The sequence below is a fragment of the Stegodyphus dumicola genome, chromosome 1 (assembly GCF_044657685.1).
Source record: "Stegodyphus dumicola isolate Sdum_Otavi_A_Nest chromosome 1, ASM4465768v1".
Lineage (NCBI taxonomy): Eukaryota > Metazoa > Arthropoda > Arachnida > Araneae > Eresidae > Stegodyphus > Stegodyphus dumicola.
The window spans coordinates 9,871,700-9,892,062 of NC_140768.1; the positions used below are offsets into that span (position 1 = coordinate 9,871,700).

Here is a 20,363-nt window from a genome sequence, read left to right on the forward strand (position 1 = left end):
CCTGCTGCAGATGCCTTAGTTGAAGAAGGCCTTGAAAACCTACAGAATGGCCTGATATAGAGAGGAAATCGAAGAGCAAAGTCCAGTCAGAATTTCTGCATCCATATAAATGATTCAACATGAGGCAAAAATGAAGTTACAGATTTCTATGCAGATACAATTGGTGCTTAAACTTCAGAAAACAAAATGCACTAAACATATGTGCACACACTAGATTTGCCCAAAATGTGCCTGAAAGTTATGAGCGGAATGTCATTAAATTTCATCATTTTGTCGTTCTATGTCGAAAAACACATTTTGAGTTTGCTCAAATTGCCAATACATAGTTCCCCTTCTGCTTGATGTCCCAATAAGTAGAACTGTTCAAAAAAAAGGGGGTGGAAGACTGTAACTGAGAAGATAAGTAAACATGAACCTGTATATATGTGTGTGTGTAAGAAAAATAAAGAATGTGTAAAAGATTAAATTATCAGCGTAAATTAATTTCCCTTCTCTATTCTAAAAATAGTATACTGTCTCTGTACTGCATCATTTCTAGATGAATCCATGTCATATGATTCTTACATAGTTCTGGTGATGTAAATGAAACTAAAACTCTGAACATAATGCACTTACTTTCTATGCTTTGCCTAGCTGGACTGCAGTCTATCTATTCTTCCTTTCTTACTGCAAAATTATCTAAAATGTAAGCTTTTTTTTTTTAATAGGCACAATTAATGTGCCAACATTGTTGTGGCTGAGTGTAAGTAAGGCATCCAATGATGACACAGAAAATTTTAATTTTATAGCTCCATATCTTTATTCAGTGTAAACAGTAGATCATTATTCTTTTATATTAAATTCTCCATATTACACTCCAATAAGGGTTTCAATTAAAATAAGGTTAAATTTAGGATTTTGACCTCATAACTTTTCTAGCAAAGGGAAGAGTGATGGACAGAACAGGCGCAGAGTCTTGTAACAGCGATAGTAGGAAACAGTCTGACTAAAAAATGGCACAAACTTTGCATTTATACCATTTGTTGCATAACATGCCAGAATGTTCTCGAAAGTACTGGTCTAGGGAAAAGATCCTGAAATTGCAGAAAGTTAATTCGAAGTTGCCTGTTTGTGTAAAGCAAAGCCATTGTATTTTTTATATTTTACATATATATATACTTCTCTGAAATTTGCTTACACATATGTATGTACAGGTCTGTCATAAATTTAAACACACTTCAAAAGTTCACAATAAAAGAAGTAATGCTTGGTGAAAAATTTTAATTTATGCAAATATAAAAGAGGGACATTGTTTTTTTTTCCTTCATATATAAAAAAAGATTCCAAAAGAAGGTGCTCATGCATCATACTGAGATGTTTTATGCTAATCAGGCAAGCAATAAAACAGCTGGCTTGAAACGGATTCATCATTTGATGCCAGCAGCATGCTATCATTATCAGATTGAGTGTTGGTGGTTAAATTTTTCTTTAAGAATGGTGAATCCACAAGTTGCAAAAGCTTCACATGGAAAAAGGACTGATGGGATAAAAAATTCCTATTTTCATTGAATGCGATGCCGAATTTAATGCAACATTTTAAGGAAATGAATCTGGAGGATCATCCATGAAGTGGTAGGTCATCCTCGACCCTGGACTGCATCCACGTTGTACAAAGTGTTATGAAAGAATTGACTTCCAAGACATCAGTGCTCGTGAAACTGGGAGAATAACGAGAATTCTGGAATCATCGATTTGATGTATTCTGCACGGAATGTGAATCTCTATATGTATAAAATACAGGTACTTAACCAAATATTGCTGGTAAGTACAGATAAACGATAATATTTTGCTACATGGGTGCTGACACAAATTAAATGTGTCCCAAAAAAGGTTGCTGAATGTTATATGAATGGATGAAGCATCTTTTCACTGCACACTGATGTGGCAAAACACTCACATCTGGGCAACATCAAACCCTCACCTGACCAAGCCCCTGCATTTAGCCCATATGACTGTTTGGTGTGGTTTTACCATGTGTTTCACTCTTGGCCCTTTCTTTTTTTTTTTTTAAGACTGTTGTCCTCGTTTTTTAAAAGAGTGTTGTCCTGTATCTGGCTGGAAAACCTGTGCAGTCTTTGCAGACAGCATGTAATACTTTTTCATGATCATGTCACACTTGCATTGCAATAAAGACATGCTTTACCTCTAATCACCTCGTGGCAGATGAGTACCCTCACACACACTGCACGTGAAGTCAAGACTCTCCTGTTCGAAACTTTCTCCAAAGACTAAGTCGAGGTTGTAAATTTAATTGGCTATCACAATTACCAAGCTAGACTCGGCAGATTTTTGGTTGTTGGGATACTTAAAAGTATCGTATGTACCTGGGCTTCCTAGCTACTGTGGTGGAATTGAAAGATGCCATTCAGTAGACCATCAATGTGAATATGGTGCGTTCAGTGGCAGTGTATAGCTTAGGTATGATGTGAAGTTGTAGCAGCTCTGTGTCACCATGCTGAAAATGTGGCAACACAGGTGCCAAATAACGATCCTCATTCATTATTGTGGGTCTTGGGTCAACCTTGTCCTGATATTCTTCATATGTATTTAGTGTCCTGAGCTTTTTATTTATTACTTTTAAAGGCAGGAAATCCTTTTTACGTTTCTGATAAATCAGTATACCAGACTTTAGGCCGTATAAATGAAAGGTTGGTTTATTCTTCGAAAGTGTGTATTATGTATTAAAAAAAATTTTTTTTGACTTTGTTGTGTTGCACTGAGTAGGCTAATGCCTATCCACAAATGCACTGTTGTGCATAAATATTTTAGAAATGTGAAATCTTAAGTTAATGAGTGGCTTTAAATCTTAAGTTATGCTGGGCTTTTGAGATACATCACTTAGAATAATTCATTAAATAAGGCATATTAAATGAAGTGTTTTATGGAATAACCTTTTTTTCCTTCTTAACTTAAAATTAATCAGTTTTTCTTTTCAGGATCCTTCCATTGATGAAGCTCATTGCAATCCAGACAATAACACATGTATTGCAGGCAAGAGTCTTCCTGGTGGTAATGGTTAGTTTTTATATTGATCTACTTGCATTAATTTTAAATTATCTTTATTTTACTATTTTATTGTCTAAATTTTGCCTCGAAAGTAAAGATTTTTTTTTATATATTTGTAAATTTTTAGTTCACAATTTCATGTTATCTCCTGTGTGCACCTTTATAACATTCATGCTGTTACTGTTGTTCAACTTAAAACATCAGGAGACTGTAGACCACAGAACAAATATGCTTCCTCTCCACATGCTCTTATATGATTCATAAAATAATTTCTCATGTATCGGGGACATATTTCTATATATTTTAATAAGCTTAAACAATGATATCTCTGACATATGCAGATGTCTGATTTGGTTCTAGTCTGGAAGTTCGGACTTTAATACTCTATCAATATAAAATTATGTTGTCCAATAAGATTTTCATTTCAGTTTATTAGATGGCTGCAGTAATCAGTATTATTTTCATGTTGACTCTGCTAGGACATTTTAAAGGAAAATATTGGAAATATCAAACACTGTCTTCTGCAAGATCCACTAGCAAAAAGGAGAAAAAATCCATATGTGTTGTGTTTAATGAAAATAAAATGTGTATGGATGGGAAGAAATTGTGTTCTATCTGCATAATAAATTCTGCATTTCACAGTATATTTTTCTGAAAAACACAAGCATAATAGAAAATTATCTATCATTCTTTTAGCTATCAGTTTCTGGTATCTTACATTCTTTGTTTCCAGAGCAGTTTGGATATCTGGATAGCCAATACATCCAGTTAATTAATGAAATAAAAGGAGAAAAGTTATTTTATCACATAGTTTAACAGGAACAAGAGATTAAATTAATTCTCTTTATAAAATGTTTCTGTAATTTTATGTCACGAATTATGAAAGTGTGGGTGTTTAAATCATGAAATCTATTAATTGAATAACATTGTCAAAAGTATAAGCCGTTATTATTTAAATTTCATAAAGGATACCTCATGCCTTTTTATTCATGATATAAAATTGCAGAACAGTTTTGTAAAGAGAATTATTCAATATCTTCTTTTTATTAAACTAGGTGATAAATTATTTTTCTTCCTTTAGTTCATTAATTATTTTATGAGGTTTAAGTAAAAATTTATTTTAATTTTTAATTATTTTTTTATTTCACTTTATAATCTCAGTGGTTTCATGTTAATCAAATTATTCAATTGAAAAATCTTTTTACAATAATGAATAATAACTCCTTTATTTCCAACAACTCTGAGGAGGATTTTAGGGATATTATGCTTAGTCTCATACGATAGTCTGTGTCTTTACTGTAGGTAGACGACTTCCACAACTTTAGCTTTTTGCTTTCTGTAAGTTATTTGAATGTTTAAGAATTTTACTATATGCCCTGTCTGTTATGTGTCATTTTCTGTTGTCTCTTTTTATGGAAGTACTATATAACTTCTGATCTATGTATGTTTGGAAATTTTAACATTATTTTATCTTTCCTAATTAATTTCTAGATGGATGGTATTGGTGCTATTGGGAACTTCTAGCCATATTTTTTGAATATTAATGTGATATGAAGAGTATTTTTTAAGGTTATGTTCCAATAAATTTATTTTGTTTGTGAAATGGGATGAATCCACTTAGTCAAATTAATTCTCATCTATCTATTGATTTTGTTACTTGTTTTTAAGACAAAGTTCTGGGATTATTCTATTGTCTATTGTAATTTCCTGTATTCCATTGTATTCAATTTCATATACTTCAGATATAAAATAGAATTTCTGACCCTCCTTATTTTTAGATAAAAATATACAGCAGCTAGCTTATGTTAGCACTTAATTTGTCTTTTTTGCTGAGCTCATAGCATAGTGTTTGCATTTGAAATCAATTTTATTAAATTTGTTTTCTCAAATAAATAATAAAAATGAAATATGAAGCTAAAAATTCTTTCCAGTATTTGTGCAATTAGTAAATCTGTTTTTCTTTTTGATGCAATTTCTTATGGAGTTTTCTTTATTGTTCCTTAGATATGATTTCAAACATAGCAAATAGACAATGATGTGGAGATTCAAACCCCTTATTAAGGGAACATAAAATTTTTCTGAAAGCTTTTGGAATTCTAGTATATTATTTAATTTTTGGAACACGGGTAAAATTGTTGAGCATTTTCTTGATTTAATTGAGCATTTTCTTGCATGCTGAACAAAAGCTCACTAACTGTATGGGGTGTAATTTTAATGCTCACTATATCTTATCATGCTTTATATAAAATTTTTCTTCTCTCATCTGCTAAATTTTTAATTTGTTTCAGTTTTACTTCTATTCTAGTAATTTTCCCATGGTAAATTACTGTGCTTTATATTAGACCCAGTAGTGCAATTTTCTCAAAGTGGAGAGTTTGTCTCTTTGGGAATTAACTGTGAGGGGGGCACTTGAGAGCTTTGGATTCAAAGGAATAACAAGTACTTGCATTAATTTTAAGCCTAATTTATTCAAAAACACCAAATATGTTACATACAAGATAGTATTAGGTTGTGCAGTTCTCAAAGAATTCATGAAAAATTGAACATTGTCCAATTAAGAATATTTGAATAATCATTTAGCCAGAAAATTTCACCAAAACCAAGGTAAAATTAATAATTTGGAAATTAGAGTTAGTAGCAGGGAGAGATTTATTAGAGTTAGGCCATTTTAAATCTCTAAATTAAAAACATCTGTTTATTTTCTATGTTTATTATGTATTTTGTAATCTGGAATATTTTAATTATTTGCTAGCACTATTTGAAAGAACTGTATCATTTATTTTCTGTAACAACTTTCATTGCTGCTTTGATTGAACCAAAAATAAACACCTGTTTTATAATAGTTTGTTTTAAAATTTTTGAAAATTGTATTTCAAGTTATTTTTTGTTTATCTACTGGGTCATCCAAACCATTCTGCAGTTATTTTATGGTAAATACAAATGAGGGAAGTACAAAAGTATAAGATATCTTCATTGAATTGCATAAGCACCATTTTATTCTATGTTTTTATCTCTCAGGCAGCTGGAAAATTCCTTTTTTAAAAAAGTTGTTAAGTTTATTCATAAAGAAATTATTAACATGCTATTTTGACAGTCTTCAAAGATAAAAACACCAGGTCATTTAGAAAATTTTGAATTGACCTGAACAGATGAAAGTCCAAGGGGGTCTAGTGAATAGGGGGCGGCTTAAAACATCCCACCCCATACTCAGATAGTCTTTTTCTGGCATTCTTCAAAATCTGGGGACAAGCATTCTCATAATTAAAGACAGCATCTCAATAACTCATCAGCTTTTGGCACTTTGCTTCAATTTCTTCTTTTAAAACTGCCATTTAGAACAGTATTTTTCCTGTTCTTAAGGAGTATTTTTTCTTGGAAGGCAGCTCCCTCACAGTGTTATTAAAGGAGGTTTACCCCATAATAATTTTTATAACATTATTTAGTATTCATTTCTCATCTCCAGTAATGAGCCAATTTTTTAAAAGGGGCTTCTTTATTTCATCTGAGCAAAGAATCGCAAGCCGAAATTCGAGCATATTCTGCTGTATTAAAGTATGAGTTACATACCCAGTCTTTTTGAAATGATCATGTTCTAGATTTTTCAGGATATTTAATCTGTGTGATAGTTTCTGAACTGTATAATTTGAATTTTCAGGGATAGCTTCTTTTAATACACCCTTGCTGGCAGAAGATGATCGTCCAAAGTAGGCATCATCTTTGAGGCTGAAATTTCTCAAACCACCTTTGAATTTTGTCATTATAAATACCACATTTTCCATACATAGCTCAGATTTTAGGAGTAGTCCAAGCAGCACTTTTTTATTAAAAAAAAAATTGCATAATATCAGGAAAACAAATTTTTGGTTTCTTGATTCTTAGCATTACACTGAAAAATTATGCCACAATGCAAGCTTAGAACTATGCAACATGAGAAAAAATAAATATTCGAACATCTATTTCAACCAAGGTCACTTCATATTAGCAATATATATAAGTAATTAGAAGAAAACGTGCTTTAATTTGAAAAATCTCACAACTTTGAAATGATCCAATATTTATATACAATTAGCTATAGAAATTAGTCTTCCTGATCAGTTACTTAGTTTTATCAATTTCTGTTCATTCAATAAAAAGTACAAATGCCTAATTTTTACATGTATTTTAAAAATAATTGTAGTTTTGATTATATTTAGTATAAAATGAACTGCAGAATTTCCATTTTAAGTTTACATCATATTTAAATCACATAAAAGGAAATAAAGTAGGCCAGAAATCTGCACAACTTAGGATTAGAGGTTATTCTGATATTAATAGGATAAAATATATATAAAAAAGGAATATGGAAAATTACTGTTTACTTTTTTCAGACATTTATGGTAGTTTGTTAATGTTTTTGATGAAGCATTCCCTTCTTCCAAATTATATGCAGTCATTTACCTGATAAGTTGCACACCTGTATTATTTTAAAGATTTCAAATATTTTTCTTCTAAAGTTAAACCTTCCTCAAATACCATCAAAATGATCAGAATCTTCTGGTATTGGTTTAAAACACTGTCAATGATTTTATCATTAGTCATTTTATAAAGGGTTTCAATTCCTCATCCAATACATAATATCATATTCATGAAGTACTTAATCATATTTCATCATATCTTTTACATAATGAAGCACTTTTTCTACCTTTAGCTTCTATTAGATTCATTCTAAATCCCAAAAACTTTTTATCACTATATTTCTATAAAAAATATATATATATATATGTAAGATAAAAATGTATGAATCAGAATTATAGTCTAAACTATAAACATTAATTCTTCCTCTTTATTCTAAAATCGTAATAACTTCTCTGCATTGCGTCATTTCTAGATCAGTCTATGGCCCGCGCAGCTCTGATGACGTAATAATTGGGAACTGAAACCGCCAATGTAAACCAAAACTTTTCTCTTCGCGTGCTTCCATCTTTCATAACTACGCACTTCAGCTTTTGCTCTCTACTGTGCTAAGATGTAATTTCGCTGGCTTGCTTTCTATCCCAACAATATCAAAAATGTAAATCTTCTGTGGAAAGGCACGACTAGAGTGCCAAGTGATTGTGGCCACAAATATCAATTGGAAATTAAAATGGAATTAAAACTGCCTCGACTGCCAAGTTCTTTAGATACTACGCAATCAAAATTCTTCTTCAATATGGATCTAAGCAAGCATCGACACTGCTCCGGCTTTTCCTTTGCTTTTATTATGACATATATATATATATTTCTGAGTTGCACCGTCTGTTTAACAAGATAGACCAAGGAAATAGAAGTTATTGTTCAAAATTTATGTGGTTTGGTGATCTTATTAATTGTGAATTCATTGTTTGCGTCCAAGAGGCAGTGCAGATTTTTGTTTTACTGTTTTATAAAATATCTGTTAAGTGTTGTATTTATAAATGTATTAAAACTTATCTACAAGTAGTAAAAGTCTTAAGCTGTATTTATCTTAGGCTTGTATAACTTATGCACTATTTGTGCTAGTCAAAAGTGTAATTACTGTTTTATAATTCCAGATTTTTATAGTAAGTTCTGTGGCAATAGTAATTTGCTTAATGATTAACTAATCCAAATCTAATTTTAAAAAAAGCAAAATTTAAGCAAAAAAAAAAAAAAAAGTCTTAGATGGGCATAGCATTTGAATAAAACTCTGATGATTTCAAAAAACAAAAAACAGGTGCAAAAACTGTTTTACTGTATCTGGTCATCTATGAAATTGTTAGAGTTTTATTTAAAATCTACTCCATTCTGAGGTTACTGGTTTGCCTAATTTTAAATTAACCAAACGTATAGTCCTAGAAACTTTCTAGATGTACTATGTGTGCCTGTAGTAGAACTTTATTTCATTTTACAGGGATGAAGATTTTTACAGATCCCATATTAGAGAACATTTTTTGCTTGCTTTATTTCAGTTTTCTTCTGTTTTTCTAAAAGTGAATGTGTTTCTAATTTACGTATTAAATTAATAATATTGTGTAAATTTCACAATATGAAAATATTTCAGTCTGTAATTTAATATACATTTTATCTAAAGGTGTGATGACAGGTCGCTGCATCAAAGTCAACAATGAAAGTGATAAGTCAACATGTGAAATTGCTGCTTGGTGTCCTGTGGAAGATGATACTTTTCCTTTGTAACTATATCTCATTTTTTAAAACTTTTTCTGCTGATATATCTATTTAAAGTTACCAGTAAAATAATTTATGAAATTGCTGCTTTAAAATAAAATTTTGCAATAGTTCAAATTATGTGGTTATTCTGTAAGGAAATGTATTTCTTTAAGTACGTGAGAACAATATAAAAGTTCATACAATATGTAACATGTTAAATAAAAAAAAAATACTTTACGATTCGAAGATTCTTAAATTTAAGAATTATTATTCAAAGATTCCTAAATTCAAAAATTTACTTTTTTTTTTTTTTTTTTTTTTTTTTGTATGTGATGAGAATTCCTGCGAAGTTAACATCAGAATATTATGAGAGTTGACTGTATTTATTAAAATGTATTGGAGGATATAGTTTATGCAACAAGCTGTATCGAAATGATATTCTAAGGATGTTGTTTCTTTTAGGCTTATCTGTACCTGCAAGAACATAACATTTTTAATATTGTTATAGCAAGTTTTATTTTTAATTAATTAAAAAAACTGGATTTTTCGAGGTTATTTGATGCTATTTTTAACTTGAATGTTTAAATATGTATATTGCTTTTTATAGTTATTAACTGGGTCAGTGATACTTAGCTGAGAGGACATTTACTTGACAGCAATTGTAATCAGTCACAGTGCACTTATCTGACAACTCAGATGTTTAGACTAAGTAAAATGTTGTCATATTTATCTGACCAAAAGCATTTTATATTTGTTTTTATCCAGTCAAAGGCCTAACATTTTAGTTTTTATTTAACGCTACCTAGTACATGAATTTTAAAATTCGGTAGGAAAGCAACATTCAGGGCCATTCACACTGAGGTTTGTGTGATCTTAATGGAGTCCATGTGTCAACTAGCTCCGTTATACGTGAAATTCAAATTTTTCTGCTTGCTCCACTCTATGAAGAAAGTGTTTTTTGAGTTGCTTTGGCTATGCTGGATGTCTTTGTTAGCTCAGATAAACCCCAGTGTGAATGAGCCTTTAGATTGGTATAGATTTTGAAATTGATTTCATGTATGATCAGATAGACATAGGTCTGTCTGTTTGAGGAACAAAAAATAGCTTTTACAAAAAGTGAGCAGAATGAAATGATTTTGTATGGAAAGCAATTCCAAAGTTATGCATAAATTCAAATTATCATGTTTGTGTCACATTATAAGAAACATGTAAATGTATAGAGTTATTGGGTTTATTTTGGAGCAGGAAATATAAAAAATCAGCAATGCCTTGACCAGGATATGAACCCCAAGACTCCTGATTGCTCGCTGACTATGCTTTCATGGTATAGCCATGAAGATATGCTGTAAGGCAGAAGAAAATTCCTTATATTCTTCCCCACTTAAAAGGCAACTTGGAAGGATGAGATCTAGTTTCAAATCCAGGTAGCAACAAATTATTATCTATCACGTTTTAGTTTGAGTGCCACTTATGAGTCATTAGATATTTCTTTGAACAGAAAATATGAAAGATCAGGTATACCTTTGCTGGAATTCAAACTCCAGACTTTGCAAATGATAGCCAGACATGCTTACAGTTGCACTCTAAAAGCATGCAGTAAGGAAGGAGAAAATGCTTTGCTAATGTTTGTTTAAAATTGAGTATGAGTTAACTATTTTCATTTGAAAGTTGTCAGTTTGACTTCTAGTTTTCATATATCGATGATAGAACTGAAATTTTAGTAATACAATCAAAAGTCATTAATTCGGACACCCATAATCTGGAATGATCTATAATCTGGACCTCAAAGCTAAAATCTTTCTGCACATGCGCCGCATTGATGCATGCAGAAAGGCGTTTACGCGTGCACACAAGACCTTTATGACTGCGCATATGCGTGTGCGCAAGCGCAGAATACATTTTAGCGTGCACGTTTAATGTATAACGGACGGTATAAGGTTGATGATTGCGTTGTTCCTTAATCTTCGAATTGGATCCGGCTTATTATATTTTACAGACTGTAAGAGCAATTTTATGAAATTAAGCTTGAACTTTCGATTATGTCAAATAGAATTTCCGATGCTGGAGCTCCCAAAGGATCTACAAAACGAAAGTATGTTTCGATGTCTATCAAACAAAAAGTGGAATTGCTACAAAAAATGTATAAAGGCTTACCCTTTGTTTATCTAACCGTTCCGAAATCTGTTTATCAATTTCACGCTGCTCTGCCCGGGAAGGGGTGGAACGTTGCGGCACGCAATGAACTGGAAGTTGATCTTTCAGTACTATCGTTATCTTCAGGGCAGATGTTTTTATTTTATTTCGCTTATAATTCCTTACTAAATGTAGTATTTCATCTCGATGTACTCCGTCTTTGATATGATTTAAATAAAATTCCTCGTCATTATAAATATCATGAATACAAATCAAATAGTTTTCTATTCGCAATTTTCTAATTTTGGCTATGCGTAATGTATGCTTTACGCATGCGCGCATTGAAAGAAATGTTTAATAAAGTAAACAAATAAATATTAAGCTTCTTTTTTTGTAAATTTTGATACCCTTTAGATCATAATTGCTCATTATTTTATAAATTATGGTTTCATATTTTTAATTTTATAATTTTTGCATGCAATCTTACCAGATTTAAACTGATGATCTATAATCCGGAAAAATCGATAATCCGGAATCGCCGAAGTCCCGACGAGTCCGGATTAAAGACTTTTGACTGTAGTAAAATTTTCTGTTTATTTATCTCTTCATGTGAAATTGTATCACTCTTCTACACCATTTTTCATTATATGAAAATGAAACCTGTTTAACCTGTTTAGTAAAACATGGCTAGAGGGTGTTAAAACGTAGTATTCCTATTTTGCTGAACATCCAATTTACTAAAGCATTATCGCATGTTTTTGTCTGAATGTATAGGTTGTCAGCTAACATGTTGTTGGGGGAATGTGTTGAGGGCTAAATTTCCTGTCAGCTAACTAGATGTATCAACTAAATATCCTATCAGCTATCATGCCGCAGATGCATTCTTTTGTTATCATTCAACATCACCTGAATTCTGAATCTCCAGGAAGTGTTGCCCTTACATTATGTATTCATTCCATCCCCCCTTTTTTTTAATTGTCCATGGAAGAGAAAGATGAATAGCTTTGGCTATGAGTTTAAAGAATTGAATGAATAGCCTTGAGATACATGTTTAAATAACAGTCTTGAGTTATTATCAGGAACAAGTCATTCAGAATGTAAACTGAAAATTACATGAATAAAGGGAAAATTTTAAATTATGCCATGAAATTGTTAAGAAGGTTTATACAAGAGAGAGAGATGTGGAGTGAATATGGTTCAGCATAGTTATGTAATAAAAATTTTCCACTTATTTGGAGGGAAGTCTGGGGGTAGATGTGCAAATCAGCTCTACTAAATAATGAAAAGTTTGTTTTTAATAATAGTAGTTAATAAAAATTATACCTCTTAAGAAAGGCAAGTAAGAGTCATTTTAATCTGTTTTCTTGCAGAAAATATTTTGCTTACTATTACATACAATTTTATCAACTGTTTAATGCCGTTATTTACCCCTTCCATTACAAATGTAGCTGATTGTTGTATCACGCCTCTCTTTAGAAATAGTGGATATCTACAAATGATGTATACAGTTTGAGATTGCTTACAAAACAAAATTCCACAAAGAACTTTTATATATTAAAGATAGATATGCTGCTCAAGTTTTATGCAACGTAGTCAATATGCCTCTACATGTGCACCATTGATTACAGTTCCAAACTTCAAAGTTATGGGGTTTAACCTTTTTGCTTGTATATAATGTTAATTCATCCTTGAAACATATTACTGAAAGAAAACTGGGAATTGTATCATTAAGTAAGTCTGTAGCAAAGTTCTTTTACTTTATGTTTGTGCACAGATTGAATTTTGTGTCATATTTGCTGTTTATATACATACAGATTAAAATGTTTGTGAAGAATTTTATGCATGAGTGACTGTGGCATTTTCATTTGAAGACTACCAACATGGATCGATTTCTAGATAGGTCCTAATTTAAAATGATCTAAAAGGTCAAAATTTTCTGAAATCTGGAACCACCACCTCAACAATTCTAGATCTTGGACTGTTATATACTATACCAGTCATTTTCATAGGTAGTCATCTTAGGAAGAGAGTCAAGATGAGAGAGCTTATTGTAATTTTCATGTTTGGTCGATCCTGGAAACTGATGAACTTAAAATCATAATTTCAGTGAAATAGCATGTGAACATAAAGTTCAAAAATAAGCATTCAGTATCTAATTTCTATCAATTATTTTTGCCTGATTTTAATGTAATGCGAATGTTCTTTATTAAATTATTTCTTCTGCTTTATATTTTTGCATTCTGTTTTTGACTAAGATGTTTCTTTTATTTAAAGTTTGCTTATTAATTAATTATCATGACAGTTATACATTTTTTATAGAAAAAATAAGACTGCTCTTTTGGAAGCCAGTAAAGACTTCACAATCTTAATAAAAAATTTTGTAGAATTTCCAAAGTTTGCTGATTCTCACAGGTATTGCTATTTTGTTTTTTAGTTTGTTAGAATGTATTTTAGAGATTTTTATGACTTTAATAAAATATGCCCATTATTCACAATACAGTTTTTTAACTTTATTTAATAATTAATAATTTCATTTTTCGAAAGTGTTTAAGTGAATCATAATTAAGGTTGTAAAAAATCGCATCTCTAAGAGAAATGTGCTAAATATGAAATTAAACAAAATCAAAGCTTTGTATGACATTGAGATTAATAGAACTTTGTGCCCTTGCTTCCAATATAGAGTGATCAACATTAAATTTTCTCATGAAATGCAAGCTTGCCAGTGGCCAAACAGTAAAGTTGCTAAATACTGGTAAGTTCAGCCCTTCCAAGTTCAAATCCTGGCAAACAAACTGACTGCGTAGGAGTTTCCATGGTCTTTCACATGTGTAATGTTAATAGGAGTCTGTTTCCTTTAAAAAATCCTCCATGAAAGCATAGCTCCTGTTAAGTAATAGCCATTGAATGCTCTCCTATAATTTTTAATAATTCAATCCCTTAAAAGGCTGAGCATTTTCATTTGAAACCTCTGTCAAACTGTAAATGAGTTTTTCATTCTTTTCTGTAATAATTAACATAATGTTAATTTTTAGTAACATAAAATTGTATAAATCTGTGAAAAATAACATTAAAAAAGTTTGTCGTTGTCATCTGTAATTTATTTTGAAAAGTAAGATTATGTTTGTATGTTATAATACTTTTTTGAAAATTATTCATGGAGAAATCAGCAAAATAACTACAGACAAAACTATTTATGAAAGTTTATTATTATTATTATTATTATTATTGCCAGTTTATATTATTTGCTGTACTGAAATAAATTGCTTCATTTTTTGGCTTTTGAAGTTTATATGCACATGTATGGCTGTTTTTCAACTAAACAATTTTTTATCTATTTCTGATTTTTCAGAACTTATAAATACAACTATCACTTTTCATTAACATTTATTCATCTTGCTTCATTTTTCCCCATTTTTGAGTGATGTAACAGGAATATGTGCAACTTTTAACATTGTATTGGCATTATTAACTGATTATATTTTATTTACATAAATTACGAGCTGTACACTCAGCAACATGACTGTCATGTATGTGCTCCTTCTCCTGCATTTAAAGAGCACATGATAGACAGTATCTGTTATTAGAGGATTTATATAACTTTTATTTAGTATTTGACTACAGACTTCATTTTTCAGTTTACCAGATTTCTTCATTGGCTCCATATTCTGATGGTTATTTTACTGCTGACTGATATAAGAATGTTTTATCTAAAATAAATACTGTATTTATACTGCTGTTTATAGTGTACATAACTTATTTTTGTATTCCTTCATTCATTTCATCTTTCAGTTTTATTATTATCATGTAACAGGATACCCCTTCCAGTTTGATATTTCTTTTTAAAAAATATGCATTTTTTAAGGTGGTTGAGATGCATGTATAGTCTTTCATTTTCCTCACATTAATAAGCAATCTCATTAGATTTTTATAACATTCTTAATAGATTCATCTATTTTGCATTGTTTAGATTGTGGCCTACTAAACTTAGGAAGCAATACTGTTTTTAAAGGATATAAACCTAAAATTAGATAAAAGAATTTTTAACAATTTGCATAACCTTATGCTGTAGCAGAAAGCTTTATATATATTTTAGAGACTTATGAATTCTGACATAATAGCAAATGGACAACAAAAGAAGTTCAAGAGTTTTCTCCAGACTTCCGAACAGTGAACATGATTTTACAGTTGCTCAGTAAATTTCATTATATTTGCAATATGGATTCATAAGCTGGAGTGGGAGTAAATATGTGTGACTTACACAATAATAATACATAATCAGTTTGAAAGATTGGTAGTGGTTGATATGACTTTTGGGAAAAAAATGCAGAAGCCACTGGAAGCCAACTGCAGAAGAGCTCAGATTACCATGTATCACAATTTACTGCAGCAAGATAACTTGATAAAAAGTGAATACTTTTTGAGGATGCCGAAGCCATTTAATGAGTTATAAGGATACTTTAAAAGCTCCAGTACACTGTGTCTCTTTAATACCTGTTCGTTGGTTTTGTTGCAAATGTTTATACAATTAATGAAGTAAGGAAAAGAAAAGAAAAAAAAAAAAAATTCTTGTCTTTTCAGTACTATAGTGTGTCACCATAGTCTTCATTTTGTAATCCAAAAGAGAATGTACATGAAATAGCAGATGAAAAACATTTATGTAATACATTAACATACATTTAACAGCATTTAACAAAAATATGAATAGTTAGATGTTCTACTATACAAATGATTTTCAGTATAGTTAAAGCAGTCATTAGGCAAGAGATTTTGTATGCTTATCCTTTCACATCAGCATGAAGGACTGAAATGTGGTGAGTCTCACAGTTTAATGATGACTATTACTGTACACCAACAACTGTACCTTATAGGCATGATCAGCATCTGCAGTGATTCTCAAACACAGATTATCATGGCAGTTTCATGAGCAGGTCTGCAATCATGTCAGAGCTGCTACGGTAGTCTACACTTGGATTGATAAAGTTCACGCAATAATGGTATTTGACATCTGTATGCTTATTCTCAAACTATCTTTCTTCGATTGTGAAAGTATAATGCATGATTTATGGCCTTCATAGACAGTAACTGGTAAATTTTGTTCTGGTCTTAAGTATTCATTAAATTTGGCAGCCATTCTGATTCTTGAGCTATATTAGCTTTTGCAATGTGCTATGCTTTAGTTGAATATAATGCAATGCAGTTTTGCCTTTTGCTGTTCCATGAAATACAATTATTCTCTAATCTGAATATGTTTTCCACTAATGGATTGTTGTTTTGTCACTCTGGTTGTTTCGTCATTTTCCAATCTGCATTTGAATATGCAGTTAGTATAGGTTCTTGAATTTCTTTCAAGACCAATTTCAAGTTAAAGTTGTACTCAAGTATTAAATGACTTTCTTGACAGAGAATTCCAATCTTTTTTTCATTCTTCTTCTCTGTACATACAATGCATATGTTATATTAGGCCAACAAATTGTGCAGTGCATAGCAATGCCCCTACTGCTTCCCTATATTCTGTATTATCTTCATTTTCCTTTTTGCAGTAGTTCAGTTCCATTTGAATTCATGTTGGTGTTTCATCTTGAAGTCTGGAGTTTTGAACTATTTTTTCAATTTTATTCTTTTGTTTTATGACAAAGTTTCCATCTTTTGATATTTATGCCAAGGAAGTAGGTGACTTCTTCTAGGTCTTTGATTTCCAATGTATGTTATAGTTTTCAGATTGTTTTAAATTGCATCTTTTTTGCTTTTGCTCCCTATCATCTATGTATATAGATTACATATGTGAATTTTCCATTTTTTAAAATATGTCTGCTTTGGTTTGTTTAAAAGTATTTTCCTGATTCCAAAATCTAACTGCTTGTTTTAGTCCATATATTGATTTCTTCAGCTTGCAGACTTATTTCCATTTCCAGCTTTTGTGTATCCTTCAGCTTGAACCATGTAAATTTGTTCTTTGAATTCTCCATGAAGGAAAGCTGTTTTGACATCAATGTCCGATAGATATGTTTTTATATGAAGCTGCACATGAGAAAGCTCATAGTATTGCATATTTTACCATAGGAACAAAGGTTTCATCATAGTCAGATCAAAACTTCTCATTAAACCCTTTTGTAACTGAATGCTAATCTCACATCTTAATGATATGATTATAATGTATTAATGCTAATATATATATGCTGAGTATAATGTATTAATGCTAATCTGAGATCATTAAAATATAAGATTAGCATTGTTCTGTGTGTGAACATACAGAACTAACTATAGATGTTGGAAGCAGACTGATGTATGAATTATAGCCAATTCATGCATCATTTCAGTTATTTACTTCTCCATCACTTAAGCCTCTCAGATATATTTTTTAAATGGTTTTTCTCTTATCTGAATCGCTCTGTCATAAAACTATTGCTCAAGCTGCACTCATGTGCAAAATTTGTGCATAATGTCAAATTTCTGAAAAACTAATGGACCAATTTTAATGAAATTTTATATGAATATATAACTTTAACAATGAAAGAGATGTACCATTCAAAAGTCATTTTATGTACTCATGATTATCAGTAAAGCTCATAGTGCAGGAATGTCCAAAATCCATGCTGTGATTGAAAATGAATCTAGTATGGGGTATGGTCCCCTCTGTTAGACAGACAAGTCATGCAGCAATGAGAGCATACTAGACAGGAAGCAGTTGAGGAGACCCTGTGGCAATCAGTCCCACTCCTGCAGCAAGCCACTTTTCAACTCCAGGATGGACCTTGGTGGGGGATGGTAAGATGAAATTGCTCTCCTAGTAGCATTCCAGACATGCTTTCTAGAGTTAACATCAGGAGATCTGCCTCAACAATCTGTGTGTTGAATATCCTCATTTTCCATGTAATCGGCGATCAGCTGAGCCGTATGTGTATGAGCATCGTCATCCATTATCAGAAACCCAGGACCAACTGCATCCTGAAAAGTTAAGCATAGGGTCCTAAAATCTCTTTTATCTTCATACCTTGGTCAAACACATGCAGGGATGTGCAGCTATCCAACATAATGCTTTCTCAAACCATTACACCTCTGCTACCATAATCATACTTTTGCCTGATGGGAGAAGGATGATTATTGTGTTTCAGGCTCTTTCCAGACACGGGCCTTTTTCTTTTATTTGCTGACAATCAGCATGTGTCAAGAGTCTCTGAATGCTGTGAATTAGCAGGACCACACAAATTGCCAAAAACTTATTGTGCACTTATATCTCCTCTGCAGACACACATGTGTATGCTTATGTATTCAGTTCTGATTATTTGAATGATTCTTTGGTAGCATAATTAGTACCTTTGATTCAGTATATTTTGTAAAAATGTGCATAATTTTCTTACTTTTGCACACAAAAGTGTATATGTACACATATGTGCACCTATGTATTTAACTTAATCAACTACTTGTAATATTTGTAATTTTCATGTGACTTTTTTCTGTAATCTTCCCCATATTTATTTTGATAGTTTCATTTCAGACGTAATATTAAAGATACGTCCAATAGTTCCTACTTAAAAAGCTGCCTGTATGATCCAGTTGAGTTTCTGGATTGCCCAATATTTAAACTAGGAGATATTGTGAAGTGGAGTGGACAGGAAGATTATAATCAAGTTGCTTCTCAAGTAAGATACTATTTTTATTTTTTTCCCTATGTTCATTTTTTAAAATATTTATTTCTACGTATGTTGTATGTATTCAGTTGTGTGAATATATTTCTTTGTAATCTATTATTAAGTAAAACGATATAATTTCTAAGGTATTCAAATATGATGTGGCCTCCTATGTTTTCTGCATGGATTTGCAGGTAGAACAATAAATGACTATGGATGTTTCAAGTGCCATTTGTTTTCTATAATAGAGCTCAATTGTGGCACTTGAAAAAATGATGTGTATGTAGAAAAAATCTCTGTCCATGGTGAAAAATAGTGTCTCAGACTTTCAGACAATCATCTCCAGAGCTGGAACAGGCCCACCAGCGGCTGAACGGTAAACACTGCTAATTAATCCTTAAACACTGCTTGTTTGATCCGAGATTCAAATCCCACGAATGAGTTTTCTGTATGAGCATTTTCATGGTTTTCCCCATGTATAATATTTATGGGACCTCCGCTCATGTAGGGTGTAAAAAAGGAAAGGAAAATTGATTGCCATATATTAAGAAGATCGCCATGTGAACTATTCTTGGCACAAACTGAAAAAAAAAAAAGCGGCAACATAAATTTGTCAATTTTTCCATAAATTTCGTACCAAATTTTACAAAATTTAATATTTAAGCAAAATTTGAGTCATAGAATCGAAATATGTAAAAAAATTGGTATGTCATTTCAGAAAAAGTCTGATTTTGTGTCAAAATACCTATGTTAGAATAGAGCTATATATAAATCTAATATATATCCTAAGTCACGCTTTCGAGACATGAAGAACTCTATTTGAATTTCGTCAATCGGCCCAGTAGAACGGGAGATATAGAACTGTCTCCCCCCCTTTGTGTGTGTGTGTGTGTAAAGTTTAAGTTTGCTGTTGGATTAACATAAAATTTGAGATTTTTATCCTGATGTTCACAAACTGAATTTCACACAGAACTATGCAGTTGGTTTCATTTCCGTAACAGCTATAATTGTTAATAATCAGATAAATGTTAATTTTATTTTATATTAAGGCTAGAGTAAGAATTTAAAGACAGAAGATAAAACAAGATTTTCCCAAGTTTTTTGTGTTGTATATAATGAAACAACAAAATGAATTTTTATTTTCTTAAAGATATAAAGAGGCTTAGGTTTTTCAATTTTTTTATCAAAGAATTGGGACAAAATGCTGTAGCTTTTCTCATGTAACTGGTATTTAAAAATGTAGAAACATTGAATATTAGTAGTATATTGAATATATTATATGCCTTACAAAGTCCGAAATCCAGAATCGCTGGGACTTCAGCGATTCAGGGTTTGGTATATTTATGGACTTTAGATAATCAATTTAAATATAGTGAGACAACATGTGGACATGGCAATATCCAAGGCTTCTTT

At 31.2% G+C, this 20,363-nt stretch overlaps 1 protein-coding gene across 1 annotated transcript in view; it reads left to right on the plus strand.

Annotated features, from left to right (window-relative positions):
* Positions 1–20,363, plus strand: part of LOC118192988 (P2X purinoceptor 4-like) — a 55,581-nt gene that overhangs the window by 16,327 nt on the left and 18,891 nt on the right. Inside the window, exons 4-7 of the mRNA XM_035364016.2 lie at positions 2,976–3,054; positions 9,113–9,212; positions 13,642–13,734; positions 18,818–18,962. Of these exons, the coding sequence (XP_035219907.1) occupies positions 2,976–3,054; positions 9,113–9,212; positions 13,642–13,734; positions 18,818–18,962 (417 nt within the window). The remainder of the gene's footprint in view (positions 1–2,975; positions 3,055–9,112; positions 9,213–13,641; positions 13,735–18,817; positions 18,963–20,363) is intronic.